The 25,348-nt window shown below is 44.5% G+C and overlaps 1 protein-coding gene across 1 annotated transcript in view; it reads right to left on the reverse strand.

Moving 5' to 3' along the window:
* Positions 1-14,834, reverse strand: part of LOC119456531 (uncharacterized) — a 258,483-nt gene extending 243,649 nt beyond the window's left edge. The window contains exon 1 of the mRNA XM_049669942.1: positions 14,522-14,834. Within this exon, the coding sequence (XP_049525899.1) occupies positions 14,522-14,537 (16 nt within the window). The 5' untranslated portion in view covers positions 14,538-14,834. The remainder of the gene's footprint in view (positions 1-14,521) is intronic.
* Positions 14,835-25,348: the final 10,514 nt, after the last annotated feature.

A 25,348-nucleotide genomic window follows, 5' to 3' on the forward strand; every position in this document is an offset into this window, starting at 1 on the left:
AAACGTTGCCACAGGAATTGGCGATCAAATTGTGCTGCTGAAGAGAACAGAAGGACATAAAGTCTAACAACAGGCTGCATTTATTCTCTATGTAATGATTATAATGAGAATATGTAAGCGTGTTCCAATCAATTCCTGGTGTGTTAAAATCACCAAGAAGGATTACTCTGTGTTTGCGATGGGAGGATAAGACATTTTCAATAGAAGAGATGACCTGATCAAACAAAGCAGGAGAAATATTCGGTGGAACGTAGTAGGTTCCGATTAACAGTTTTTCACAGCGCGCTAGGCTGACTTCAAGCCAAATAGATTCCTGTACACTTTCTATGTCGCTGCGCCTTACACATGTCAGTGAGCTGTCAACGGCAATAAGTACGCCACCACCTTTTTGTTTAACTCCACTGAAGTCCCGGCCACTGCGAAAGACGTTATAATGCGGCAGAAAAAAAAAACTGAGGAGGAAATTTCGCCGCAGAGCCAAGTTTCGGAAATAACAAAAATAGGAAAGGAAGAGGAAATGACATTGGCGAAAAATTCACGTGCCTTGGTGCGAAGTCCACGAACGTTTTGGTAGAAAATGTCCAGATTACACACCACTTTGATCGTTTGGGGTCTTCTCTGAAGCATGAAGCATACCGTCGTGTAGCACCCCACGGAACGCCTTGAACAGGCACCCCATTGGCCACATAGACGGGTCGTTAAGGCGCTTAAGAGAATAATAATAATAATAATATATTTCTCCGTCTGTTCTACCCCTCGCACCCTTTTTACAGCAGCGGAATCACACTGTGCCGAGAAACTGAAGCCGCAGTCATCGGAATTCGCAAAGCGTTGTTGTGCACACGCTCACTTTTGCACAAGAGTGACATAGCTACGCGAGAAAAAGAAAAGGTCACAGACCTCGCTGCCAGCACGTTTCGCGATACGGATCCTCCCAGCGGGTGCATAACGGCAGTCTCTCACTCTCTTCGACTGACGTCACGGGGAGGATTTCCTTGTTGGATGTCTTGGCTGAATGAAACGGATCTCTGATAGCAACCGATCCGGTTATGCTGGGTAAGTTCTGCGTCGGGCGTCCCGCTCTTCGGCCTTTTGGTGGCTGATATATAAGGTGCAACTTTTTCATAGTGTCTGTTCCAGCTCGCTCCATTTCCATACGGATGGTGCGTGGTTTGTGAGTACACCTGATAAGTAATTAAAACAAAAAATGTGAACTCGCGCAGTAGCATCTGCTTAGATTGGCCGTAATATGGATGTTCACAGGAACCAGACGATGTCAGTGTATATCGTAAATTTTATATGCTATAGCATACGGCCTTCAATCCTTTCCGAAATTAGCTAGGAAGCGATTACGCGAGTTATTCATACCAAACATAGTGAGAGTCCCATTCGGGACCCCGTGGAAGTGGTGGAATCATATTCGTGCCGTCAGGTTCTGAGAGAAATGACATCAATTTGAGCAAGCCCACTGTGTGGTCACGGGCGACAAAATGTACCCGTGAAGTGTGCTTAGAATTCTGCGAGATGAAATGAAAATACAGAGGTGAGCATCAGCATCCACCGCACAATATTACATGAGTCCTTCCCTATCGTCTAGCCATAGAAATTCGTGTTTTTTTTTTCACATGGCAACCATGAGGGAACGGGAACTTCCTCCAAGTACACGCACGTATACAAGCGGATGTTCTTTTCAGCATTTAGCCACGTTATTAAAAAAAAAAAAGGTTATGCAGGTCCAACACACACATGCTGGAATCTATCTGAAGTGAAGCGCTGTTATTTAAATGCTGTACAACTGGCGCCGATGCGCACAACTGTGTTTACTTTTTATCACACGCAGCGTGCAACCTCGTGCAATGTCACAACTTTCAATTTCGTGGAGTGTTTAAGCACCGCCCACATGCTATGCCAAAATGCGTATGTCAAATCAGACGAATGCACTTTTTGAGACATCTCAGAGGGAAGAATGGCGATGGCACACATATCTGTAGCGGGTTTATTTGAAAAAAGGCTGTTATTACGTTTTAAGTGCGAATGCACTTCTTAAGCGACCCCGAAAACTCCGCCGGCATCCGCGCTCCTCCTCCTCTCCCCTAGCAACGGCGCGAGGAGCGGAGAGGAGCGTCTGTAGCAACGGCGCAGCGACGTCACGCCCCACGTGACTGCGCGCGCTGCGCCCTCCGCTCCGTGGCTGCGCGCGCCCCGCGCCGGCTCCGCACCGCTCTCCGCGCCGTGACGTCACGGCGCGTTGTGCAGCTGGCGCCTCCGCGCCGTGGCTGCGGCGGAGAGCAAACTCGCGTTCTGCGCCGTGGTCCCTGAAGGGCTGCAGAATTAAGCGTCTCTTTCCTCCTTTACAATTACCACATATATATATATATATATAGAGAGAGAGAGAGAGAGCAAACGCGACATCTTCCGTCGCGCGAAAGGCCGTGGGGAGGGAGGAAGGGGAGGCAATGTTTAGCTGCGGCACCAAATGCGTAAATGCGTATAAAAACGTTCCGAGGCGAGAAGGTGGTAAAGACTTCCGACGCTGTCCGCTGAGCGTCCCGTTCTGATCTCGTCGAAAACCTCCGAGCCGCCCCCAGAGGCACCGACAGCAGTTACCAACGCCGCGCGCGTTCGGTGCGAACGCGGGCAAAACGCCGACGGCGTCGACAACAGTACTGCGCGTTGCTGGTGCTGCTGCATGTCCAAGTTTATACAGCAGATAAAACTACTATCCTTACTCCGTATAGCTTTTTACTAATTTGCTATCGCAATTGATGTTTCGCCTTTCGGGTGAAACTGCGACATTTTTTTAAAGCGAAGCTTTCTTTGTCTCACTGATTGGTCCGTGAGCGCCTAAAAAACTTACTGCAGGAAAGCCAGCTTACGCAATGAAACTATCTGCGCATCTGCACAATAGAACAATCTGCGCATCTGCGCACACAATCGTAGAACACTACAGTTTACATTCACAGTTGTATCGATAAGAACAATGGGAACTGCAACGCCATGCTATCCAGGCGAACTGTATATATCTGCATTGCATTACGCGCGTCACGCAATGCATTCCCGGCCATCACCATGGGTAGGCCGCGGGTGCAGCGCACGGCAGGAGAGGGTGTGCATACGCTAACGGAAGCGCGAGCGCGATCGTGCGCTTAAGGCCGATCCCGTGTATCGGCAATGGCAGAGCCTCTGACCATCTACCACAGCGATCACAAGGCAATACTGTGCGAGTGTACAGTCGTCCGTGAAAGTGTGAGTGTGTGCGTGTAATCAATGGCTACATGATCTAAAATAAAGGCTATGCAACTTAACGAAATGTGTCTTCATTCAACTTCAACGTTAAAAAAATACAATCCTAAACAAGCAATCAAATCACATACGCATCGCATCGGGTCGCTCAGCATTTCTTGGGTTCGTTGCGTGGTCATTGGCTTTGGACTTTGATTCAGTTTGCATGGGCGAAAGCTTCGCGTTCAACCATCTTTCTTTAAGAAAGCGGCTTTGATTTTTTTGTTTTAGCTGCACCAAATTAAAAAAAAAAATTGCCTGCGGCAGATAGCACAATCGTAAGCATTGAGCTGAATTACTCGATGAGGCGGCCATTATTTCTACAGGAAATCAAAATGCTTAACTGAATAATTAACATAATTACAATAATTGTATTTTAATGTAATTACTCTATGACACATATTTCGATCTACGAATTATAGTTAGTGAGTATGCAAAGAATATCGACTCAGAACGAATTCCGAGGATGGCACTGGTTTCGAGATATTCGCGTCAAACTTGTAGTAAACGTGTACTGTTCCACTTACTTTTTTGAGAAAAGGCTGTTCTACGCATTGAAGCACTAAGGTAACTGAAAATGCCAATGCATTTCGTCGAAGACTATGGAAATTAATATCTCAAAGCTGGTGTAGTCGTGAGAGTTCGTTACAAATAGATACGTCTTGCGAGCTCATCGGCTACAATTCGCAAATTGAAATATGTGTCGTTAAGTAATTAATTTAAAGAGCTCAAGGGTTAAAATTGTGATGCTTGCCGCAGACAGATTTTAAAAATTTGGTGCAGCAAAAAAAAATTAAAAGCACCTGGTAAAATGGGCAGTGCGTATAAGTTTGTTACGCGCTACCTAAAGGCGGGCCCAAGAAGTCACATGATCGACCGCCTGTTGCGCATTCCGTTAGCCAGACCGCTAGGGAAACATCTAGAGCAAACTAAGTACTTCGCGAAATTTCAACGCGGCTTTAGAGCTGGTCTCCTGCGTGACGCATCTAGTGGAGATCAGCATTGAGTTTTTGCATTCTTTCGACCTGTGTGCGAAAGTTGACTGCACATTCCTTGATTCCGGAAATGCTTGCGACGCAGTCGCGCATGCGCTCTTACTTCACGGTATAACTTTTCTCGGAATACAATCCACAAAATTAGGCTGTGACCATACCTCTCGGTCACTAACTCAACATGTATTAAGAAATTAAGCTTAGACGCATGGCGTCAATGTATCGTGTGGGGCTCTTTAGAGCTCACTGCTAGGGCCCCTATATTTAGAGGAAGATTAAGCTCAGGAGCTCCTGTCTTGTAAATAAATGTAAAAAAAGGAAACATTCTTTTTTTTAATGCGCTAAACTTTTATTTAAAAAAAACAGAAAGCCCTTGAATTAAAAAAAAATTTCGTTGTTTATGCTGAAAGAAGAGTTTTTCTCAATTTTAACAAATTTTCTCCCAATACGGTGAAGTAAACATTTGTCATCAATAAAGTGAACAAAATGAGGTTTCTTTGTCGTCCTCAGTTAACATTTGTATGTAGCTTCACCCACCATGTAAGTGTAGGCTGATAGATCTTACATGCTCGAGCCAATTGCTATTATTTGTGAAAAAGAAACAGGCTGCTCACAGGACAAGTCACGCAACTTAAAACATGGCTATACTATATGAATATGTTGGCAGAGTCGACGTTCGGATGCGCCGCGTAGTGCCGGGTGTCTTGTCGCCTTGTGTCTTGTCACATTTCACATGTTCTGTGTAGCTTGCTTATTTGCACTTGTACGACCTGTTAGAACCACATCCCAGCATTTTACTCTTTCTTAGTGAACGAATCATGAGGGGAGAGAAGGTTGCTCCCGTAAAGGAGTAAACTAGTTACAAGCTTTTTTTTTTTTTTTTTGTTCTGTAAAATCACAAGAAAAAAGCCATCAACAGAAACAGTTTATCCAAGGGCTGTTAGCCGTTGTCAGCTCTAAAAAAGGGAACAGAAACAAAGAACAAAGTGTCAGTTAAATTAGAGAAAATGTGAGAAACAAAGTGCAGAAGAAAGCAGAAAATGTATGTCAATAAAATTACCATTCTCCAATTTTTTTTTTAACAGAAAGCTTTTTACATTGTATCAAAATACTCGGGGACGGAGAAATAATTTTTTCTCAGGAACTATTGCACCAATTCTGATGCGTTTGTTGCATTTAAAAGGCGAAGTTTAGATCCAGCAGCACTAATACATTAATTGTTAATTTATGCAATAATTTCTTTAGAAACCTCTTGAAGATCGCAACATATCAAAAAGCTCAAGTGTGAATTTTACAACTTTCCAACTGAGCAATAAAAAGCGTTATAACAATTCTGTAAAGTGCACCTATTCTAAAGCGGGAGAAATTTATATATTCTACACTGCTCTGAAATATTTCACTAATTTGTGAGTAGGACCTTTGCAAAACCATCGTAAGCATTGCAACAACTTTACGTAAAATGTAAATTCATACATGAAATATGTTTATGTGAGATGATTTACCAGATGCAGTTTACAGAGCTGCACCATCCTTTTTTGGTGCACAGTTACGAATGTGTATACTTAGGGTCTCTATGTTTTGTTTTTAGCACACTGATTTTCGGCAGTTTGTGCAAGCTTTTGAGGCCACAAATGAAAATTCTGCTTCACAGTGTTGCTAGAACTCTCCCTTTCAGGTGCAACACACATTGGTCAAGATATTCACAGCACCATGTGCGAATGTACGCCGTGCTATTGTGATGTATTTGATGTCTCTTCTCAGCAACATGAATTTGGCAGTGTACGTACGCACGACGTTGTTGTGTAAAGTGGAAAACACACCTGAATTCTGAGAAGTGTCAGCTTGTTCTGTTCGCATGTAAGTGCTCCCCGGTAATGCGCACATACCTTACTGAAGATATTAGTCCTAAGAAAGTACCCGATTACAAATAGTACCTCGGTGTATATTTTTACCACAATTTAACATCCCGTTCAAGCATATAGACTGTGTAACTTCCGAAGCGTATAGAATACTACATTTCGTCAGACGCAATTCCGACATTGCCCTATCGAAAATAAAGGAATTCTCGTTTAATAAATGTCTAAGCCATATATTTATGTGCATGCTTGTGCGGTGCGGCTTCCGCTTTTAATTCCGCGTTATAAACGCGTATCGAGAGCTGTACTCTGCGTTTTGTATAAAAAAAAACTACAAATTTTATTAAACGCGGCTTCGGTTTACGTACTCTTCAACACAGGAGATTTAAACATAAAACTCCAATTACTATACCGAATTTACTATAGTAAGTCTGTAATTACTAAACCACGCTATTTCTTAGCTCCCTACTCTTTATCCGAACGTCATGGCCGCGCATGAGAAAATTATGCAGATCTGAAGGCGCGCAAGTGTTTTACAGCGAAGCTAGCTCTTGTAGGCTAGGTTCCAGGATATCGCGTCCGTGTACACCGGAAGTAGGCAACAATTTTGTGGCGTCTCGTTCACTTTGTATATTGCAAAACTGGCGTGGAAGGGTACGAATGTATGAATAACATGACTGATCGGTCACGACATCAATAAGATCATATGCTCGTCAGTTAGGTCACGATTAACGATAATAAAATCACGTGTGGCGCATACCCGCATTGGATATGCAGGTATGAGCCAGGGACAAGAAAGAAAAAGAGAGAAAGAAAGAAGAAAGGAAGGAAGGAAATAGAGAAATAAGGAGAAAGAAAGAAAGAAGGTAAGAAAGAAATCACGTGTGGCTCATACCCGCGTTGGATATGAGGGTATGAGCCGCCGAGAGCAAGAGCGGGAGAGATCTCGCAGGATCCTGACGCTGCTGTGCAGTGAGCCGCGGCCATGAACGCTGTGGCTCGTATTAAACACTAGTCTATGACGATGGGGCGGCGCAGAAAACCTGGCCATCGCACCAGGCGAAAACAAGACGCCGGTGTCCCTGCTCTGTGACGAACATGCCGAACACGCTCAATGTAATTAATAACGATAATATATAAATTCACTATAGCAATATTCACTACAGCAGACCCACCACAGTCGCAGCTTCGCTGGCTTCCACCTTGACGGTAGTGGAAGGGCTCTGAATTTTTTCGAGAGTCCTTCTTCCCGAACATACGAGTATATCTGAGGAGTGGAACAGGCTGCTCAAGGTCATTGAAGAAGAGTGTGAAAAATCGATTCGCTCATTCTCATTGAGTGCAATTTTTTGCCTTTTATTTGGTGTTTATTCTGCCTTTCCCACAATTATTTTGTCTTATATGTGCCCACCGTCTACTGTCTCGCGTAGCCTTCTAGATACACCCCCCCCCCCCTCCCTCCTGCTATAACGATTTTTATTAGGCGCTACATGTTATTTCCATAAATACGTAAAAATAAAAAAAATTGCTACGACAAACTCTCCTGGGGGGGGGGGGGGGGGGGTGCAGCATCGTATGACAAAGCACGTTTTGTCACTCCCGCTCTGAAGCCAACGAGCGAGCACGGCGACAACAAAAGCTTGCTCGAATTCTGCAGCATTTTTATTCCGCAACAGAGTAAGCAAGACGCATGCGCTGCTTACGAAAACATGCCGAGTGTCATTGTGCAGCGCCAAGCTATAAGTTATGCAGAAAAGCCATTCCATTGCAGAACGGCGATAGTTAACACCAAACAAAAGCGAGCGCTTCATGAATACTTCACTAGCTCCGACGTGTGTAGAGCGTGACTATATCAAAAAAGCAGCGTGCAAACTTGGCGGTTCTCGTCAACGGCCCGGTCTGCGCCGACGCGCACAAAAGAGTCGAGCGGAAACAAAGTGAATCCGTTCGGCTCCCTCGACAATAGTCCTTCGAGAGATTACAGCACAATGCCGATAAGAAGAGCATCATTGTGCGGTCGAGTTATCAGTCACTTACTGCCTGTGACGTCATTCGCAGGCAAGCCGAGCGTCCAGATTTCGGCCTGCAGGTGCTCGTAGTCATGCACCCTGAGCTAAGGAGGGAGTTCACTTCTGCTGGACGTTTTTTGCGGTCACGCGTGTAGTACACGGCGTCGATCGGAAGCTGCGCAAGCGTCATGACCGCGAAATACCGCGAATAATAATAATAATAATAATAATAATAATAATAATAATAATAATAATAATAATAATAATAATAATAATAATAATAATCAATAAATCAATCATTTATCTATCATGCTCAGGAACAACCGTGAGGTCTAGGTGCTGGCGCACGTATACATAGAAAAAGAAATACAGCAGGGGAATATCAGTAAAAAAAAAAAAAACAATGAATAAAAAATAACAATCTTGAAAAGACAAGTGTACATACATGTAACCGTAGGTGCAAAATGCATACATAAATAAAATGGAGAAGGGAAGTTGAACAATATGTGAAACTAAGACACAACAACGGAAAGCTCAGAGCAGAACAAAGAGAGAGTTGTGAAAAATATCAAGGTCATGAAGTGGGCGTTATAAAGACTGTATTCTGTGCGCGGTTGAGTGTTGGTGGTGACAGGCAGCAACACTCAACCAATAATAATAATAATAATAATAATAATAATAATAATAATAATAATAATAATAATAATAATAATAATAATAATAATAATTAGCCTCGTGTCCCCAGCATGCGTAACAGTTTTCAATATGTTGTGGTAGCATTGATCTAAAAAATTCAGAGCCCCTCCACTACTGTGAAGATGGAAGCCAGCAAAGCTGTCACTATGGTGGGTCTGCTGTAGTGAATAGTGTCCCCACGATGAGAATGGGCGTATCGTCGTCGGGCATCACCCAACCGAACCTGTCTATCATGAACGTTCCGGTTGAGAAACTCGAGTTGAAACCTGATCTTCGCACAGGGGAAGTTGGCGCTAGCGTTGCCGAGGCGTGCAACAACGTTGTCGGGTTCCTGGAGGGCAAGACGACGCTGAGGTTTGGCCTCAACATCGCGCTCCCTCAACTCGGTGTCCGCGGCTCTTTGCTGACGTTTCGCCTGGGCTTCGGAATCCCTCACGCTAGAATCGGCACGTCGACGACGAGCCCTTTCCCGAGCGCGTTCGCGGCAGCGTTGCTCAAACGCGTTAGGACACGTCGTCAGTTCCTCGTGAATGGCTAACACCGCCTTAAGCAATTACTCATACCCCCGGTCTCCCCATTACGACGACAGAAGTGAAATTCTACGCTGGGACGACGAGCGGCAACGGAGCCAGCTGTGAAAGCAGACGACGACGACGAACGCGGGAGCAGTGGTGAGCTAGATGTAGCAGTGGCACGGCATCCAACGGCACGAGCGGGAACCGAGGGGCGCCAACGAGCCAGCTGCGGAAAAAGACCACGACGCTCGAGCCAATGCTGATGATGATAGTTTGTAAGCGAAGCTTTATACAGGCATAGTTTCTCACTATATTACCTAGAGGGAAATCTGGCGCTGCTGCGCTGTGGTATGCATGGGAATGCCGGTATATTGTTACTTCGGATTGGCATCGTTCTTGGAGAGCCAGAACGCCTTGAAGACGCGCCTGGCTAGCACCGTTCCGTCTGTCACAATGATTCTTTTCCTGCTAAAACAGCACGTAAAAAACTGTTTAGCTTTATTATTACACAAAAAACATGTTTTGTTTAATTTTGGGGATTTATTATTGGATGTACAGTTATATAAAACGTAAAAAGTATCAGCTGGCCGCTAAAGCTGGAGGACAGACAAGATTCTCGCTCGCTTTGGAACACCTTATCGACTGTTCTTGCTTTTCTTCGCTCGATTTTGCATTGTGGGTGAGTAAACTTTATTGAGAGATGTAATATGGGTGAATGAAAGCCTTTTATGTAGCTTTTATTTTAAGAACGCATTATTTCTGTAGCCTCGTTTTGGACGAAGCCTCGTACAACACCAACCAACAAAAGCCTCGCAGACATTCCGTCATTCCCACGACGGCACAGCGCCCTTCAAGAAACTCGCAGAGACGGTGACGCCAGATTACCCTCTAGGTGTTATAGTGAGAAACTCTATGCTCACAGGTGTCGGCGGTGGTGGTGGTGGTGTCACGCTGAAAAGTGGGCCGATCCTGGTGATAGTGCAGAAAGGGTCCAAGCTCAATGGCACATACCCCTGTGGGCTCGGGGACCGGTAACGCGCCGTTGAACTGCCCTTGTCATACGTGGGACCCCGAGTTGCGGGAGCGCGATGTTGAGGCCAAACGTCAGCGAAGAGCCGCCGACCCTGAGTTTAGATCAAACGAAGCGGAACACCTGCGACAGTGTCGTCTTGCCACAAGCTTCGCTTACCTCCATTTTCTCGACAGGGAAAGTGCTCTGAATTTATTTTTTTTTTTTTTACACGCGGACACGATCCTGGGGGAACTAGCCCTTAACATCTTCGCTGTAAAAAGTACAGAAAAACTTTTCCCGCGTTTTCTTGATTCGCTGTCGTAAGGGCGGTTCATTAAGTTTATCTCCGGAAATGTTGACAATCGTTAAGAGATATTGCAAAGGGTGTGCACATGTATGGCATTATAGTATGTAACTGCAAGCGCTTCGTTCAACCGGAACCGCTAGTGTGTAGGAAAGAAACAAATTCGGCAGAGACACATGGCTGCAGCTTACGTGTGGGAAGGCGAAAGCATTATACCGTTTGTAGACCTCGGAGCGTCATGAACGCGCTCATTTTATACACTCATGAGCAAAGTTACTAGAACCAACTCAGTACTGTTGGCAGCTCCACGCGGTGGTCGCGCGAACTAACGGCGCTGCGGTCGAGTGCGGCTTCCGGTTGGCCGCGTCGGCTGCTGCTGCAGCAGCGTGGCAGCTTGGTATTGCACACGCGTTCGCCCGTCTGCGTGGATTTATTGCTCCACTGAAAAGCCGTACTGCCTTCGTAATTAGAGCTCATGGCTTTCACCATGAGTGACAGCTTCGCAAGCGGAGTACGAATCCTACGAGCGACGTGAACGCTTCGATTTCAACGACTATGCTATTCCGACATCAATTGTGAATGAATGTGCTCGCCACGTAAGGCAGTTCATAATCGATAATGCGGGAGGGGGATAAAAGCAGGATAGCTAATGAGGGAAGAAACAAAAAAAAGAAAACTAACACATAGCACGAAAAAGCTTTAAAAATTGTTGTTTATTCGGCCATCTGCAAATGGAGAATTCCCTTACTTCCTATAGAGGGTGTCCCAACTATATTGCACCAATATTTAAAAATATGCAAATGTCACGGTGCTAGATAGAACCAAGGTAATGTTGTTTGCCGTCGCTTGGAGATACTCAGACTGTATTGTGCATTCCACCTAAGTACATAATTAGACTTAATTAATTAATCAACTTCTCAAATATTCTAATTAGATCAAAAGTGTCAATGAGAAGATTGTAGAGCAGCATGAAAAAATACCGATGCAGCTTTCTGTTGCTCAATAAGTGCTACATGAAATTCCGAGCGTGAAAGAAGCCCGCGAATACACGCAAATTTAAATTACCGCGCGACTGGCCGCTCGAGGCACTTTGCGTGTATTCGCGGGCTTTTTTCACGCTCGGAAAAACACTTTTATGTAGCACGTATTCTGCAACAGAAAGCTGTATCTGGAGTTTTTCATGCTGCTATACAATTTTCTGATTTACCCTTTTAATCCAATAATATTTGAGAAGTTGATTAATGAACCCGAACAGAAACGAAAAGGGGGAGCATCACCTCGCAGTGCGGATGTATACGCCCCTGTCAATGGTGATGACTAGACGGTGCGCACCTTCAGTTATGCTTCGGCCACGCGCTCCGCTGTTCGCGTTTCATTTGACGCCGATAGTACATATGTATACATATGTATACATATACAGGGCGTCCCAGCTAAAAGTAGCTAATGTTTTAAAAACGACGGAGTGTGCTAGGAAGCTCGAAACAACACAGTGGTGTTGAGGATCGCGTGTCCTAGTCTGCGGTATTTTTTTTTTTTTTCGTTTTGCAAAGTCAATTAGTATAAACTAATCACCTAACTTTTATATATTGGCTTCACCAAGAAAGTGCCAATACGAAAGTTGTAGATCACATTTAAAAATGACCTACTGAAGTGATTGCAACTAATTACCATTGATGGAGCTTTTTGTAATAGCTTTTAAAGAAAGCCCGCGAAATACAAAAACAACCACGTGATAGCGCCACTATTTCAGCGCTCCCAGACGATCAATCAAGAAACGAAATCCGCATATCTGTACAGCGGTTCCGGGACGGGCTTGGCGTTTCAGGTGGCCGCAAGGTACACGCTAAAAATTCTCGCTAGTAAGATATGATCGCGAACGAAAAGAAGAACATGACAATTACGTTTTCCTTCCCGATTAAACAGTTCTGCGGTCAACATTTACTCAAGCCCGAGCTTCTTTTCTTCTTTTTCCTTGCCTTGTGTGATCGGCCTTCACCCACAAGTGGAGCGAATGATATGTTTATGCCACGTCACGTCGAAGCGCGACACACCTTCATCACCGCCGCTCGCTCTGTGCGTCCGATCGCGATAGGGCACGCGAGTCAGTCTCTACAAAAGCATGCAAATCATGCCCTTTACTGATCGGTTGTCTGGGGGCGCTGAAATAGTGACGCGATCAAGTGGTTGTTTTTGTATTTCGCGGGCTTTCTTTAAAGGCAATTACAAGAAGCATCGATGGTACTTAGTTGCAAACATTTCAGTCGGCCATTTTTAAATATGATCTAGAACTTTCGTATTGTCACTTTCTTGGTGAAGACAATATTTTAAAAAGTTAGGCAATTACTTTATACTAATTAATTGACTTTGCAAAACGAAAAAAGAAATACCGCAGACTAGGACACGCGATCCTCAACACCCCTGAGTTGGTTTGAGCCTCCTAGCACGCTCCGTCGTTTTTAAAACATTGGCTACTTTTAGCTGGGACACCCTGTATACTTATGCACTTACTCTTATACACAGTTCATATAGGAGGTGGAATTTTGTTTTTTACCATACAGAATTTTTAAATATCTACTGTGGCGGATAGTATAATTTTCATCATAAAGCTGTTTTACTCAAAGAGCAGAGGCGGAAATCAATTGCATGAAAGAATCTAATGCATATTTGACTAATTAACAAAAACGCACAAATTAAATTTCAAGTTAATTACCTTACGGTACATACTGCAATTTACGATTTAGAGCCGGTGAGTTCGCAAGGTGTATCCACCTGGAACAGACTTTCAAGATGACTCCAGTTTCGAACTGTTCATTCCCAAAGTGTGTGACAAAATACATGAGCGTTACAGTTTACGGCAGTTTGTTAAAAAAAAGTAAGTGGAACAATTGTGTACTTTTACCGCAAGTTTCACGACGCATATCTGGAAACCCATGCGATCCTTAGAATTCGTTGCAAGTGGATATATCTCACCGGCTATAATTAGTAAATTGCTATATGTGCCGTAAAGTAATTAATTAAAAGGTTAAGTTGTGAATTCTTCTTAATTATTCGATTATGCATTATAATTTCTCGTGCAACTAACGTTTGCTGCTTCGAGTAATTCAGATGAAGGATTACAATATGCAATCTGCCACAGGCGATTTCTAACTATTCTGTATGGCCTAAGAAAGAACACCCTATCTAAACGCATACTTCGTACGGAAGAGAGATTGTCACACTAATTGAACGCACAACAAGGGTATCGTGACAGTAAAAATAAAACATTCGGTGGTGAATACCGGTGAATGCGAGATAACTGCGTTAGTCATTACGTCGCACATCTTTGAGATCCCGAATACATGATTTGAACCACGTTCACCACATTGCGAAGTGTTGTTCTGGAGCTCTCTCGACACACACACACACACACACACACACACACACACACACACACACACACACACACACACACACACACACACACACACACACACACACACACACACACACACACACACACACACACACACACACACACACACACACACACACATACACACATACATACATACATACATACATACATACATACATACATACATACATACATACATACATACATGTGCGTGCGTGCGTGCGTGTAATGATGACCATATAAAGCCAACAGACGACGAAGTCAATGCTTCATTTCCTTAGCTTCACTGTCTGTTGGCTTTATATGGTCATGATTAAGAAAATTCGAGCCCCTAGGTTTCCCTTCGTCTCTCGTTCACATAAATACCACGTGACCGGCTTCCCACATTGCACTAAACTTTTTTTTTCCACTTTGGCACTCTCAATGCTACGGCATTGAAACATTGCACACAACATACGTACTTGTCGGGTCACGCATGGTGACCTCCTGCCACTAGGCGAAAGACAGTCGTAGTCAGGAGTCGTCGACCATCGGTGCAGCAGGGTCCTCTATCCCAGGTCAGGAGATGAGCACAGCGCTCGTGTCCCACGCGCTCCTCTTCCCACTCGAGTCGCGCACTCACCACCGCCGTGTAGACACAGCAGCTTCGCTTATCGCAAACATTGCGCACGGCTTCTTCGATCCCACCGCGTCTGACTGACCGCACGAGGAGCAGTCAACCGGCTAGCCTGCCAGCCGGCCGTGTGTGCACTGTATGCGCGCCTTCGAACCGGGACTTGCCGGATTCGCCTCCTGCGCGCTTTGCGAGAAAAACGCGCCATCTGTCAGGTGCCAGAGAAACTGAGACGCGGATGCAAGCGCGCGCGCGCGCTGATACCAAAACGAGAAACACAACGCTGTTGATGGTTGTCTCCTTGTGAGGAACTGGCGTCATCTCCATTCCGTTCTCTTGTACTTCGATGCAGCGATCACTTGATATACTAGGACTCACTTTCTTGCAGTATTCCTTGCTTGCCAAGCCTTGCTGCTTTTGATAAATACGTAAATGAAACAATTGTAACAGTTGCACAAATAAGAGAAACATTCGGCTGTTCAGCGGTCCGCTTCAGCAATGCCAAAAATACCCGAGACATAGTATCGGCCCATCTTCAAGCGGGTAGACCGCGCGGTTGTTGTCACATCGCATTTTCTCCTGCAATCCATCGTGTGGGTTGGCCTTAAGTTTTCAACGGGCCACTGGAGCCGCGAACAGAGCCCTCCTTTAGTTGGCTCGCAATTTATACTTACAGCATCGAGCAGAAAGACACCCTCGTCCTCATTGGTAATCCCCCCCCCCCCCCCCTGTTTTGTTTGCATAGGAGAAAAAAAGCATTTTACCTTTTCACCACTGCAGTACCTTCAGCATGTTACACCAGTAGTCATTGTGTGGGTTTATTAAATTCGCAGCCTAATGACGAAGTTATTAGCATGTACTCCTTGACGAAAACGCATCTACGAGATCTGGAGCAGCCGCCTGATATTGGCAATTTTCTATGGGAGGGGCGCAACAGAATGACTGGGTCAAGGAAAGGCGGAGGCGCAGGCATGCTAATTAGACGAGGTTATCATCATCATCATCATCATCAGACGAGGTATGAAGTCGCAAACGGTAAAAGAGACATGTATACGGAGCATTTATGGATTATCGGCACATGGGAAGGCAAGAAGACGTGGCTTGGAGTAGCTTACCTACGGATAGGTAGTGATAGCAGAGATAAAAAAAATTGTCGCAGTTTCACCCGAAAGGCGAAGCACCAATTGCGATAGCAAATTAGTAGAGAGCTATACGGAGTAAGGATAGTAGTTTTATCAGCTGTATAAACTTGTACATGCAGCAGCACTAGCAACGCACAGAACTGTTATCGACGCCGTCGGCGTTTTGCCCGCGTTCGCACCGAACGCGCGTGGCGTTTTTATATAAATACGAATTTGGTACCGCAGCTAAACGTCGCCTCCCCTCCTTCCCTCCCGTCACCCCACAGCCTTTCGCGCGACGGAAAAAGTTGCGGTTTCTCTCTACATATGGAAAGGAGGAAAGAGACGCTTAATTCTGCAGCCCTTCAGGGAGCACCGCGCAGAACGCGCGTTTGCTCTCCCACGTGCGTTCGCTCCCCGTGAAAGCGCGCGTCCCTCTCTCCCTTGCACTCGCACATACAGCGTCCGGAGCGCGGCGACGATTTCATCGCCGTTGACGTCATACGGAACCTCACGGCGACGACGACGGCAGAAATCTGCTTTGGAGTGTCCATATAATTGCTATCGCAATAATAAATGATTTATTTCGTTAGAAGCGATCTAAAGAGTTTAAAAAATTGGGCCAGCTTGTTTTAGTAGGAGATATGAATGCGCACATGGAGGATTTAGACAGATATGCGGATTACAACGGTACTCTAGTGCTGAATATGTTCGATAAACAGAACCTTATAGTATTTAACAGGCAGAATAAGTGTTATGGACAGGTGATGTGAAAATGCGGAAATATGCACTCATTTATCGACTACGCCTTAGTCTCAGAAACGGTCTACGAACGACTAGACCAAATTATGATAGATTAACATAGAAAATATAGCCTGGGTGGCAATCATAAAGTCTGGGAGAGATACTGACGCAAAACACGAACCAATAACAGCAGAATGCTTAAAAATGAATGAAAAGCAAATTACAGAGATCACAAAAAATACAGAGAAGAAAATCGAGGCGTTTTCTACAACAGTCTGGTGATATAAGGAGCTGGTAGACGTTATTCAGCAGAATATAAGAAAGATGTGGCATAAGATTGTTGAATTGGAGAGAGGAAACCACAAGTGGTAGGACAAAGAAATAAAGTAAGATATAGAAGAGCGTAAGCAGGCGTCAAGGGGTCTTCGAGAAGGCAAAAAGCTGGGATTACACGAAGAAGAACAGGTGCTCCTTAGATGGAACAAATACCGAAAAAATAAAAGGGTGGCGAGTGAACTCGAGCAAGAGAAAAATAATGCGCTAGTGAACGTTGCATAACATTCGCAAAAGAAAGAAAGCGTAGTCCCGCCTCATACAGATCCAACCACAGTATAGAAACCTGAGAGAACAAAATTTACGTAGAAAAAATTTACTGAAAAAAAAATCAGAAGGAAATGTCCCTAATAACACGACCGCAGGACCCGATGAAATCCCAATGCAGCTAATAAAGCAGCTGGGTGTAAAGAGCAAGGCACTTCTTAATAATGCCATATAGCAAGTGATTAAAACGAAGGAAATTTCGTTTGGATAGCGTGAAAGCAATATGAACCTCATCTACAAAGGTAAAGGTGATAAGGATAAGACGGTCATTTACAGTAACGTCGGTGATATTTAGAATGGCAATGCAATCCATAAAATTACAACTGTCGAAGTGGGTAGAGAGAGAGAAAATGATAAATGAAAGGCAGGGACGTTAACCAGGACTGAGCCCGGTTGGCTGCCCTAGACTGGGGTAGGGAAAAGGGGACGGAAACTAGGGCAACTGCAGAATGGGTTCAGACCAGGCCGACGCTTAAAGGATAACATGTGTGTAGTACAAACTCAGTGCATAGCGACTTCAATAACTCAGAATAGATGTTTATGGATAGCATTTCTAGATATTGTCACGTAGTAGTGACGATGAAGCAAACAGTCATAAAACTGTGAATGACGAACCTGTGCCCACAAAAGCAAGTTACACTCGAAGCACAACGATAGCGGCGAACACAGTCGGCGATCATCGAAAATCTGATCAGTGGCGAAACGTGTCGGTTTTTATACATGAGTTATCTAAGGTTCCAGATTATTCCCTGGTGCCCGCGTATCTTCCAGAAAGTTCTAGACCATTTGCGTCGGTCAGATTACGTAAGCGTCGGTGACAACAGACAACGGATAGAAGCATCGACAACGTTCGAGAAACTTGGGAAACATGCAGGCGCGTCCTGTGCCTAGCGATAACGTTTAACATTTGTTAGTCGGTGAAAAGCGGTCACCAGTGAAAGATAAACATGTACACGTGTCAATATTAAAGGAGCCTACGACAACGCAGACTGGGAATTGTTATGGGGTATTCTCAAGCACGAAGGCATAGATGACGATTTCGTGGAGCTGCTGAGGGAGATATATCGAGAAAACCGAGTACAAATTGAATGGGAAGGTCGAAAATGTAATGAAGTGGTGGAAATTCACCAATGACTGAAGTAAGGATGTTCTTTGTCTCCACTGTTATTCACGCTTTGTGTTAAGGGCATATAAAATGACTGGAATATAGTGAATTAGGGTTTGACTTATCTTGCATTCTTATTGGGAAAAGGGTGCAACAGAAGGTCCCCGGACTGATGCATGTGGGCGACATAGGGCTACTAGCGGACAATGCAAGAGGTTTACAGAGACTTGCTAATATGTGTGGCAACGCAGCGACAGATCTAGGTCTTACGTTTAGCACAGAGAAATCGGGAATTGTGATTTTTAATGAAGAGACGAGTAATTACGTGGTGTCAATTCAACAGCAAGTCATACCTATAGTCAAGCAATACAATTTCCTGGGCGTATACTGAAGCACCCACCAAGATAATCTGAAAATAAAGGGGAAGCAGAATGCAGCAATAATGATACATTGATCTCTCTGGAGCTACAATAAATATGGGAATAGATTAAGTTAATGCTGGGGTTTTACGTGCCAAAACCACCATATTATTGAGGCATGCTGTTGCGGCTCGAGGTGGCGTTTGGGCAAGGAATCCACCAAGCCCATTGATGAGTGCGTCCGGTAGTAGGAATGAAGGAAAAATGGTTTAATTTACATTATTTACACTGGCCCCTGGTACGGAAGCTCACTCCATCAGGAGCGTATTAACATCTGAGTTCACATCAGGACATGTCAGAACCACTCCAATGCGCCACAAGTATCCGCTTTTAACACCGTCGTCTTCCCTAGGACACTGGACTGGGGAATCTGATGACAGTAGCTCGGTCAATCACAATCGTTGAATCGGTCGCAACATCCCTCCCATGTTAACGCACCATTCCGCCGGGCCCGCCTCCAATTACGCGCTCGAAACTACAAGAACATTCGCACTTATTTCTAAATACTTTCACGCACGCTTTAAGCGCTACCGTCTGCTGTCTTATGAATACATGTGCGAGACACGCACCAACGCTTTGCGCACAGACTGTGAAGTCAAAGCTTCCTTCTCAAAACAATCCACATATTCCGAATTCAGCCTCTCAAATCGTCCACTTTCGTTCGCCTCACGCACTAACATTTCCTTTCTCGTGTCCACAAAGGACACGCACTAAACAAGAAAAAAAAATGAACTCTCTTGTCCACAAAGGACACGCACTAAAGAAATAAAAAAGGAATTCGGTGGGCTCGGTGGCTTCGCCACAACGCTGTCATCTAACATGCTGGTTTTCACCGTGCAGATTATCACCGCCGTTGTTTGCCACGCGCTGCTGCCTCCATCGCAGACGGCTTGCCCCGTGGCACCAATGGCGCATGCGCCACCGCTCTACAGCAGATACCCAAACCAGATTGACGTCCTGCCTACCTTGGCTTCGCCGGAGGAATGCAGACTCGGAAACTGGATGCATCTGGATGCTCCAGCCAGCGTGGGATCACGCATCGAAAGTCCGTCAACTATAAAAGAGCAGCAACCTTCGCGACCGCCTTGTGGGCTCGGTGGCTTCGCCACAACGCTGTCATCTAACATGCTTGTTTTCACCGTGCAGGTTAGTGCAAAATAGTCTTTTCAGTAGGAAATGCAGCGATTATTGTTTGGTGCAGCTCTCGCTCTGTTTGGTGAATGTGTGCATGTCATTCAGTCATTGCTGATGCTGTCAGGCGATGTCGAAACCAATCCAGGGCCTAGTATAAATGACGCTCTCGCTGAGAGATAGAAGCTGACAGTTGGACAAAGTAAACTAATCACTGATGCAGTATAGCGATGAAAAGAAACGCGAACAGCGGAGCGCGTGGCCCAAGCATAACTGAAGGTACAGTGCGCGCCGTTCAGTCATCACCATTGACAGGCGCGCACGTCCAGTTTGATCGCGCTGTGGGAACCCCCCTATACTGCGATATTTTTGTTTCTGTTCTGCTGTTATTTTCTTTAAAAACGAGAAAAGGTGACGGCGTAGTAATGATGACAGCGCAAACTGTACTATCGCGATGAAACTGCGGAAAGCGTTACAGTCAGCGCAGCCTTGCATCGGTCCGCTAGTGTCCGATAGGCTGTCGCTAGGCGAATTCAGTCGGCGCCACCATAGCGCTAGAAACTTGTACCGGCTAAAGTCCCTATATAAGAAAAGTACCGCCATCCTTTGATAAACGCCTCTTCCCTCTCTCCTGTATCTCCGATTGGACGATGATAGCGCGCGCTTTTCACTTCTTTATATTTTCTTTTTTTCCACCTCAGAGCCATGTTGAAAGTCCTCTGCGCAGCCGCAGTCGCCGGCGGCGGCGGCGGCGCGCGCCCGGCCTGAAAGCTTCAACGTGGACTTTCTAGGTGCGCCACCGTCGACTTGGCTTTCGCAACCAAAAAGTAAAGAAAAAAGGAAGCGTTTCAGGAGAGGAGGCGGCGGAGGAAAGAGTAGATGGCGGTACTTTTCTTATATAGGGATTTTAGTACCGGCGAAAGTACCGGCTGGCGCACCGCGTGTGCGTTCCAAGTGTCAGACATGACTGGCAGATAAGCTTTCCTTGTCAATATCGCAGCACAGCGCGATCAAGCCGGACGTGCGCGCCTGTGAATGGTGATGACTGGACGGCGCGCACTATACCTTCAGTTATGCTTCGGCCACGCACTCCAGTGTTTGCGTTTCTTTTCATCGCGATAGTTAAAGGCCTAAATGATTAACTTTTGAGCACCGATAAAACACTAACGGATTTAAATAAGCGAATGATGGAACTTGAGCAACACTACCAGGATCCCCCTACGAATTTAATTAGAAGCTGAGCATGCTGCTACCGCTGAGACTGGTCGCCTGGTATCAAGCCTCGAGAGCCGCATAGAAGATGCTGACAACCGTTCACGTAGGAACAACTTAAGGTGGCGGTCCCACTCCGGCGGCACGTTTTCACTTCTTTTGGAGCACTCTTTTACTTAGGACATAAAGTTGTCGTATATACCATAAAAAAGCTGAATTCTTTAGATTCCAACTATATATAATATAAAGAAATTGATTAATGTGATTTAAAAATAAATGTTCAAGAACAAGCATGAGATACATGGTTTTTGCGAACTGTGTCTCAGTCGTGACCATATTTAGAAGAAACTACCGCATTTAGTGCATTGCGGCTTGCTCTGTAGGCTGTAGCTTTACGACATATTTATCTATTTCCTAGACGCAGCAAAATAATGTTGAATTTTTACTTTTTGGATAATTTGCTTTTGAAGATTGCCAAATATCGCAATCTTCTGTTGTAAACAGCCCGACAACTACATGCTCAAGGAAGCTAAATTTTGGATAAAGTAGAGTTCAAAAAATTTCCATTAGGACGCAAAATTTCATTCATGTGCCTTTATTAGTTTTCCTAATAATGCGACAGAAATTAAGCAATATTTAGAATTCTGGTTCTACTTTTGTCCATTTTTGCGGGAAGGTACTAAAGCTACGAAGCTGCGGTTTAAAACTAATAAAGGTGCGTGAATGAAATTTTGCGTCCTAAATGTAAATTCCTTGAACTCTAATTTATCCAAAATTTAGCTTCCTTGAGCGTGTAGTTGCCGGGCTGTTTACAACGGAAGATTGCGATATTTGGCAGTCTTCAAAAGGAAATTATCCAAAAAGTAAAAATTCAGCATTATTTTGCTGCGTCTAGGAAATTTAGATAAATATGTCGTAAAGCCACAGAGCAAGCCGCAATGCACTAAATGCGGTAGTTTCTTCTAAATATGGTCACGACTGAGACACAGTTTGCAAAAACCATGTATCTCATGCTTGTTCTTGAACATTTATTTCTAAATCACATTAAACCATTTCTTTATATTATATATTGTTGGAATCTACAAGAATTAAGCTTTGTCATGGTATATACGACAACTTTATATCCTAAGTAGAAGAACCGCCTCTGTTGCTCCAAAAGTACTGAAAATGTGGTGCTCGTGCCGCCGGAGTGGGACCACCACCTTAATATTGATGGCATTCCTGATTGCAGCCCTTCTGAAACTCTTGCGCAATCAGAAAAGCTATTTGTTGATAGCATTCGTGAGCACATGTAAATAAGCCTCGATCCGAAATAAACTGATCGTGCACACCGGCTGGGACGCTATTCACCTGGCCGTAACCGCCCCATCATCGTCAAGTTTGCGTTCTATAAAACAAAAGAATTGGTCTTGACTAACGGTCGCAAGTTAAAGGGGAGTAATTGCAGCATTTGCGAGGATTTTTCACCCGCCGTTCGAAATGCCCGCAAACATCTTGCTGTTTACGGCAAAAGCAAAGCAACACCTTTCAAACTACGCTTCAAAACACTTGTCATAGGATCTAAACGCTACCGATATGATGAACAATATGATGAACACCGCAAAAGAGATTCGCTAGCAATCAAAGCGCATTAAAGGTTCACTAATCCTCTGTCCCATCACCACAACGAATAACCTTTCTTTATCTGTTATTTTTTTCTAACGCCCGTAGTTTTCTCGCTAAACGCGAAGAAATATCAAGTCTCGTTTCTTCATCTGGCAGTAATTTACTTATTTTAACAGAAACGTGGCTAACCCCGGCGATCAGCGACACTGAGGTATTATCCAACTTGCCAAACTTCGAAATTCGTCGCTGTGACCGTCGAGGAAGGGGGGAAGGGTTCTTACAGCATTTAGCAAAAAGTGCACCAATGGCGCCTCATCCTGTTGGCCTTCAGACATAGCCGGGCTACTTCTCCACTCGATCCCACAGGCTGTCCTGCTGCAGGTGTGTGTTGTCAAGCCCCTGCCCCGATTTCCCTGCAAAGTTAAACATTTTATGCCAGGGTACTAACGCACACCCTAACGCTCACATTTTTTTTTATTATTATTCGGTGACTTTAACTTCCCTGGTACTGACTGGTGTGACCTATCTTCCACAGCATCAACTAATGCTGAGGCTAGAGACTTCATCGACGTCTGTTTGAGCTTTTACAGCTTGTTTCTGAACCAACGCGTGTCTCGCGTTACTGTGCAAACATCTTAGACCTTATACTAACTAATTATCCAGACAGCTTATCATCTTTATCCTTCCTTCCTGCTATCACAAAGTTATTCACAAAGTTATTCACGCTACCTTTTTCTTTTCCGCACCGCCACGTGCAACCTATAGCAAAACTATCAGCCTGTACGATAAAGGAGACTTCGAAGCCATTAATGACTGCCTTTCTAGCAAACTTTCAATCTCGATTCTATGAACAATCCGTTCACAATAATTGGGTGCTGTTTAAAAGTAAAATTATTGAATTAGCAGACAAACATATACCGAAAATTACCTTCCGTGCAAATCGTCAGAACCCGTGGTTCACTAACCATGTAAAGTGATTAGAAAATAAGAAAAAATACTTTTTCAAGCCGCCAAGCAGAGTACGAATGCCAACAATTGGGAAACGTATTATCCTGCCGAAGAGAACGTACTTATCTGCTGTTCGCAGTGCACACCTCTTTTTAACAACGACTTACCAAACATACTGAGAGAGAACCCTCCTCAAGCTCGCGCCATAACTCTTGTTGACGATTCGGGAGACATTATGACTAATACTGACTGTGCCATTTCTTTCAATAATGCCTTCGCCTCAGTTTTTACTAAAGATAATAGTGCTCCTCTACCATTATTGACTAGCAACATAGTATCTGTAATGCCGGCCATCACGTTCTGCGCAGATAGTATCTCCAATGTAATTGATAACCTCAGACTCTCGTCCTCTGCCGGTATCGATGGTATTAACTCGAAACTGTTAAAAAATACTAAAGATATCTCAGCTGCATTTTTGTGTCTTTTGTTTGCTCAGTCGCTTTCAGCAGGCTGCATCCCTCATGACTGGAAAGTAGGAAAGGTCATTCCCATCTACAAAGCAGGCAACAGGAACAACCCACTAAATTATCGCCCCATCTCCTTAACGAGCCTTCTATGTAAGATAATGGAACACGTCATTTATACACTCATCATGGACCATTTAGACGCCAACCATTTCTTTCATCCTGCACAGCATAGATTTCGTAAGAGCGGGTGTTTTGATGTATGTTTTGATCATGCAGAATGCCTTTCTTGCTAAACCCAACTAGCTCTTTTCATTCATCACCTTCATGCGAATCTTGACTGCAATCAACAAACTGACGCTATCTTTCTCGACTATGAAAAAGCTTTTGATTAAGTCTCTCACCGTCACTTGTCACATAAACTTTCTTTCTTGGATTAAAATGGCTTGAAACATTCCTCACTAACCGCGCGCAATTCGTTACTTTCAACGACCAGTCTTCTCTCATTCTTCCGGTACTTTCAGGTGTCCCTCAAGGATCTGTTCTTGGTCCACTTCTTTTTTGAATATGACTTCCCCTTTCACGTAACTGGCAAAATTCGGATGTTCGCTGATGACTGCGTGATTTATCATACCATTAACAATGACACTGACAAAGATACCTTACAACAAAATCTTAACCATGTGCAGTCTTGGTGTGCCCGTTGGCTAATGACTCTCAATCCAGATAAATGTAAACATATGTCATTTACCCGTAGGCGCAAACCCTTCTTAACTTCATAAACAGTAGCCAAAATCCCCATAGAAACAATAAAATCATTCAAGTACTTAGGCGTCTTAATTTCACGTGATCTCAACTGGGGCACACATATTAACAGCATAGTATCATCGGCGAACAAAGCACTCGGCTTTATGAGGCGCGTCATGCTCCTCCGGATATCAGACTTCTGGCGTAGAAATCATTTATCAGGCCTAAAGCCGAATATCTGGGACCCATGCCAAAATTATCTCGTTAACGCACTTGAGTCCTTTCAGAATCGTGCTGTAAGATACATTCATTCATCCTACTCATATGACGTAAGCCCATAGCAGCCTCAAAAGAGAAATCTGAGTTACAGTCGCTCTCGCACCGCCGTAAGATAGCCAGCGTTGGTCTTTTTCACAAGTTCTTCTACAGCTCACTTATGCCGTACATCACCCCGCCCGCAAGAATATCACAACGCACTGGTCATCCGCTCCACGCTCACACACAACTACCTTCTCTGCTTCATTTTTCTCTCGAACAGCGACAGATTGGAATGCCATTCCCCACCATGTTGTATCTACA

The sequence above is a fragment of the Dermacentor silvarum genome, chromosome 6 (genome assembly GCF_013339745.2).
Source record: "Dermacentor silvarum isolate Dsil-2018 chromosome 6, BIME_Dsil_1.4, whole genome shotgun sequence".
Classification (NCBI taxonomy): domain Eukaryota; kingdom Metazoa; phylum Arthropoda; class Arachnida; order Ixodida; family Ixodidae; genus Dermacentor; species Dermacentor silvarum.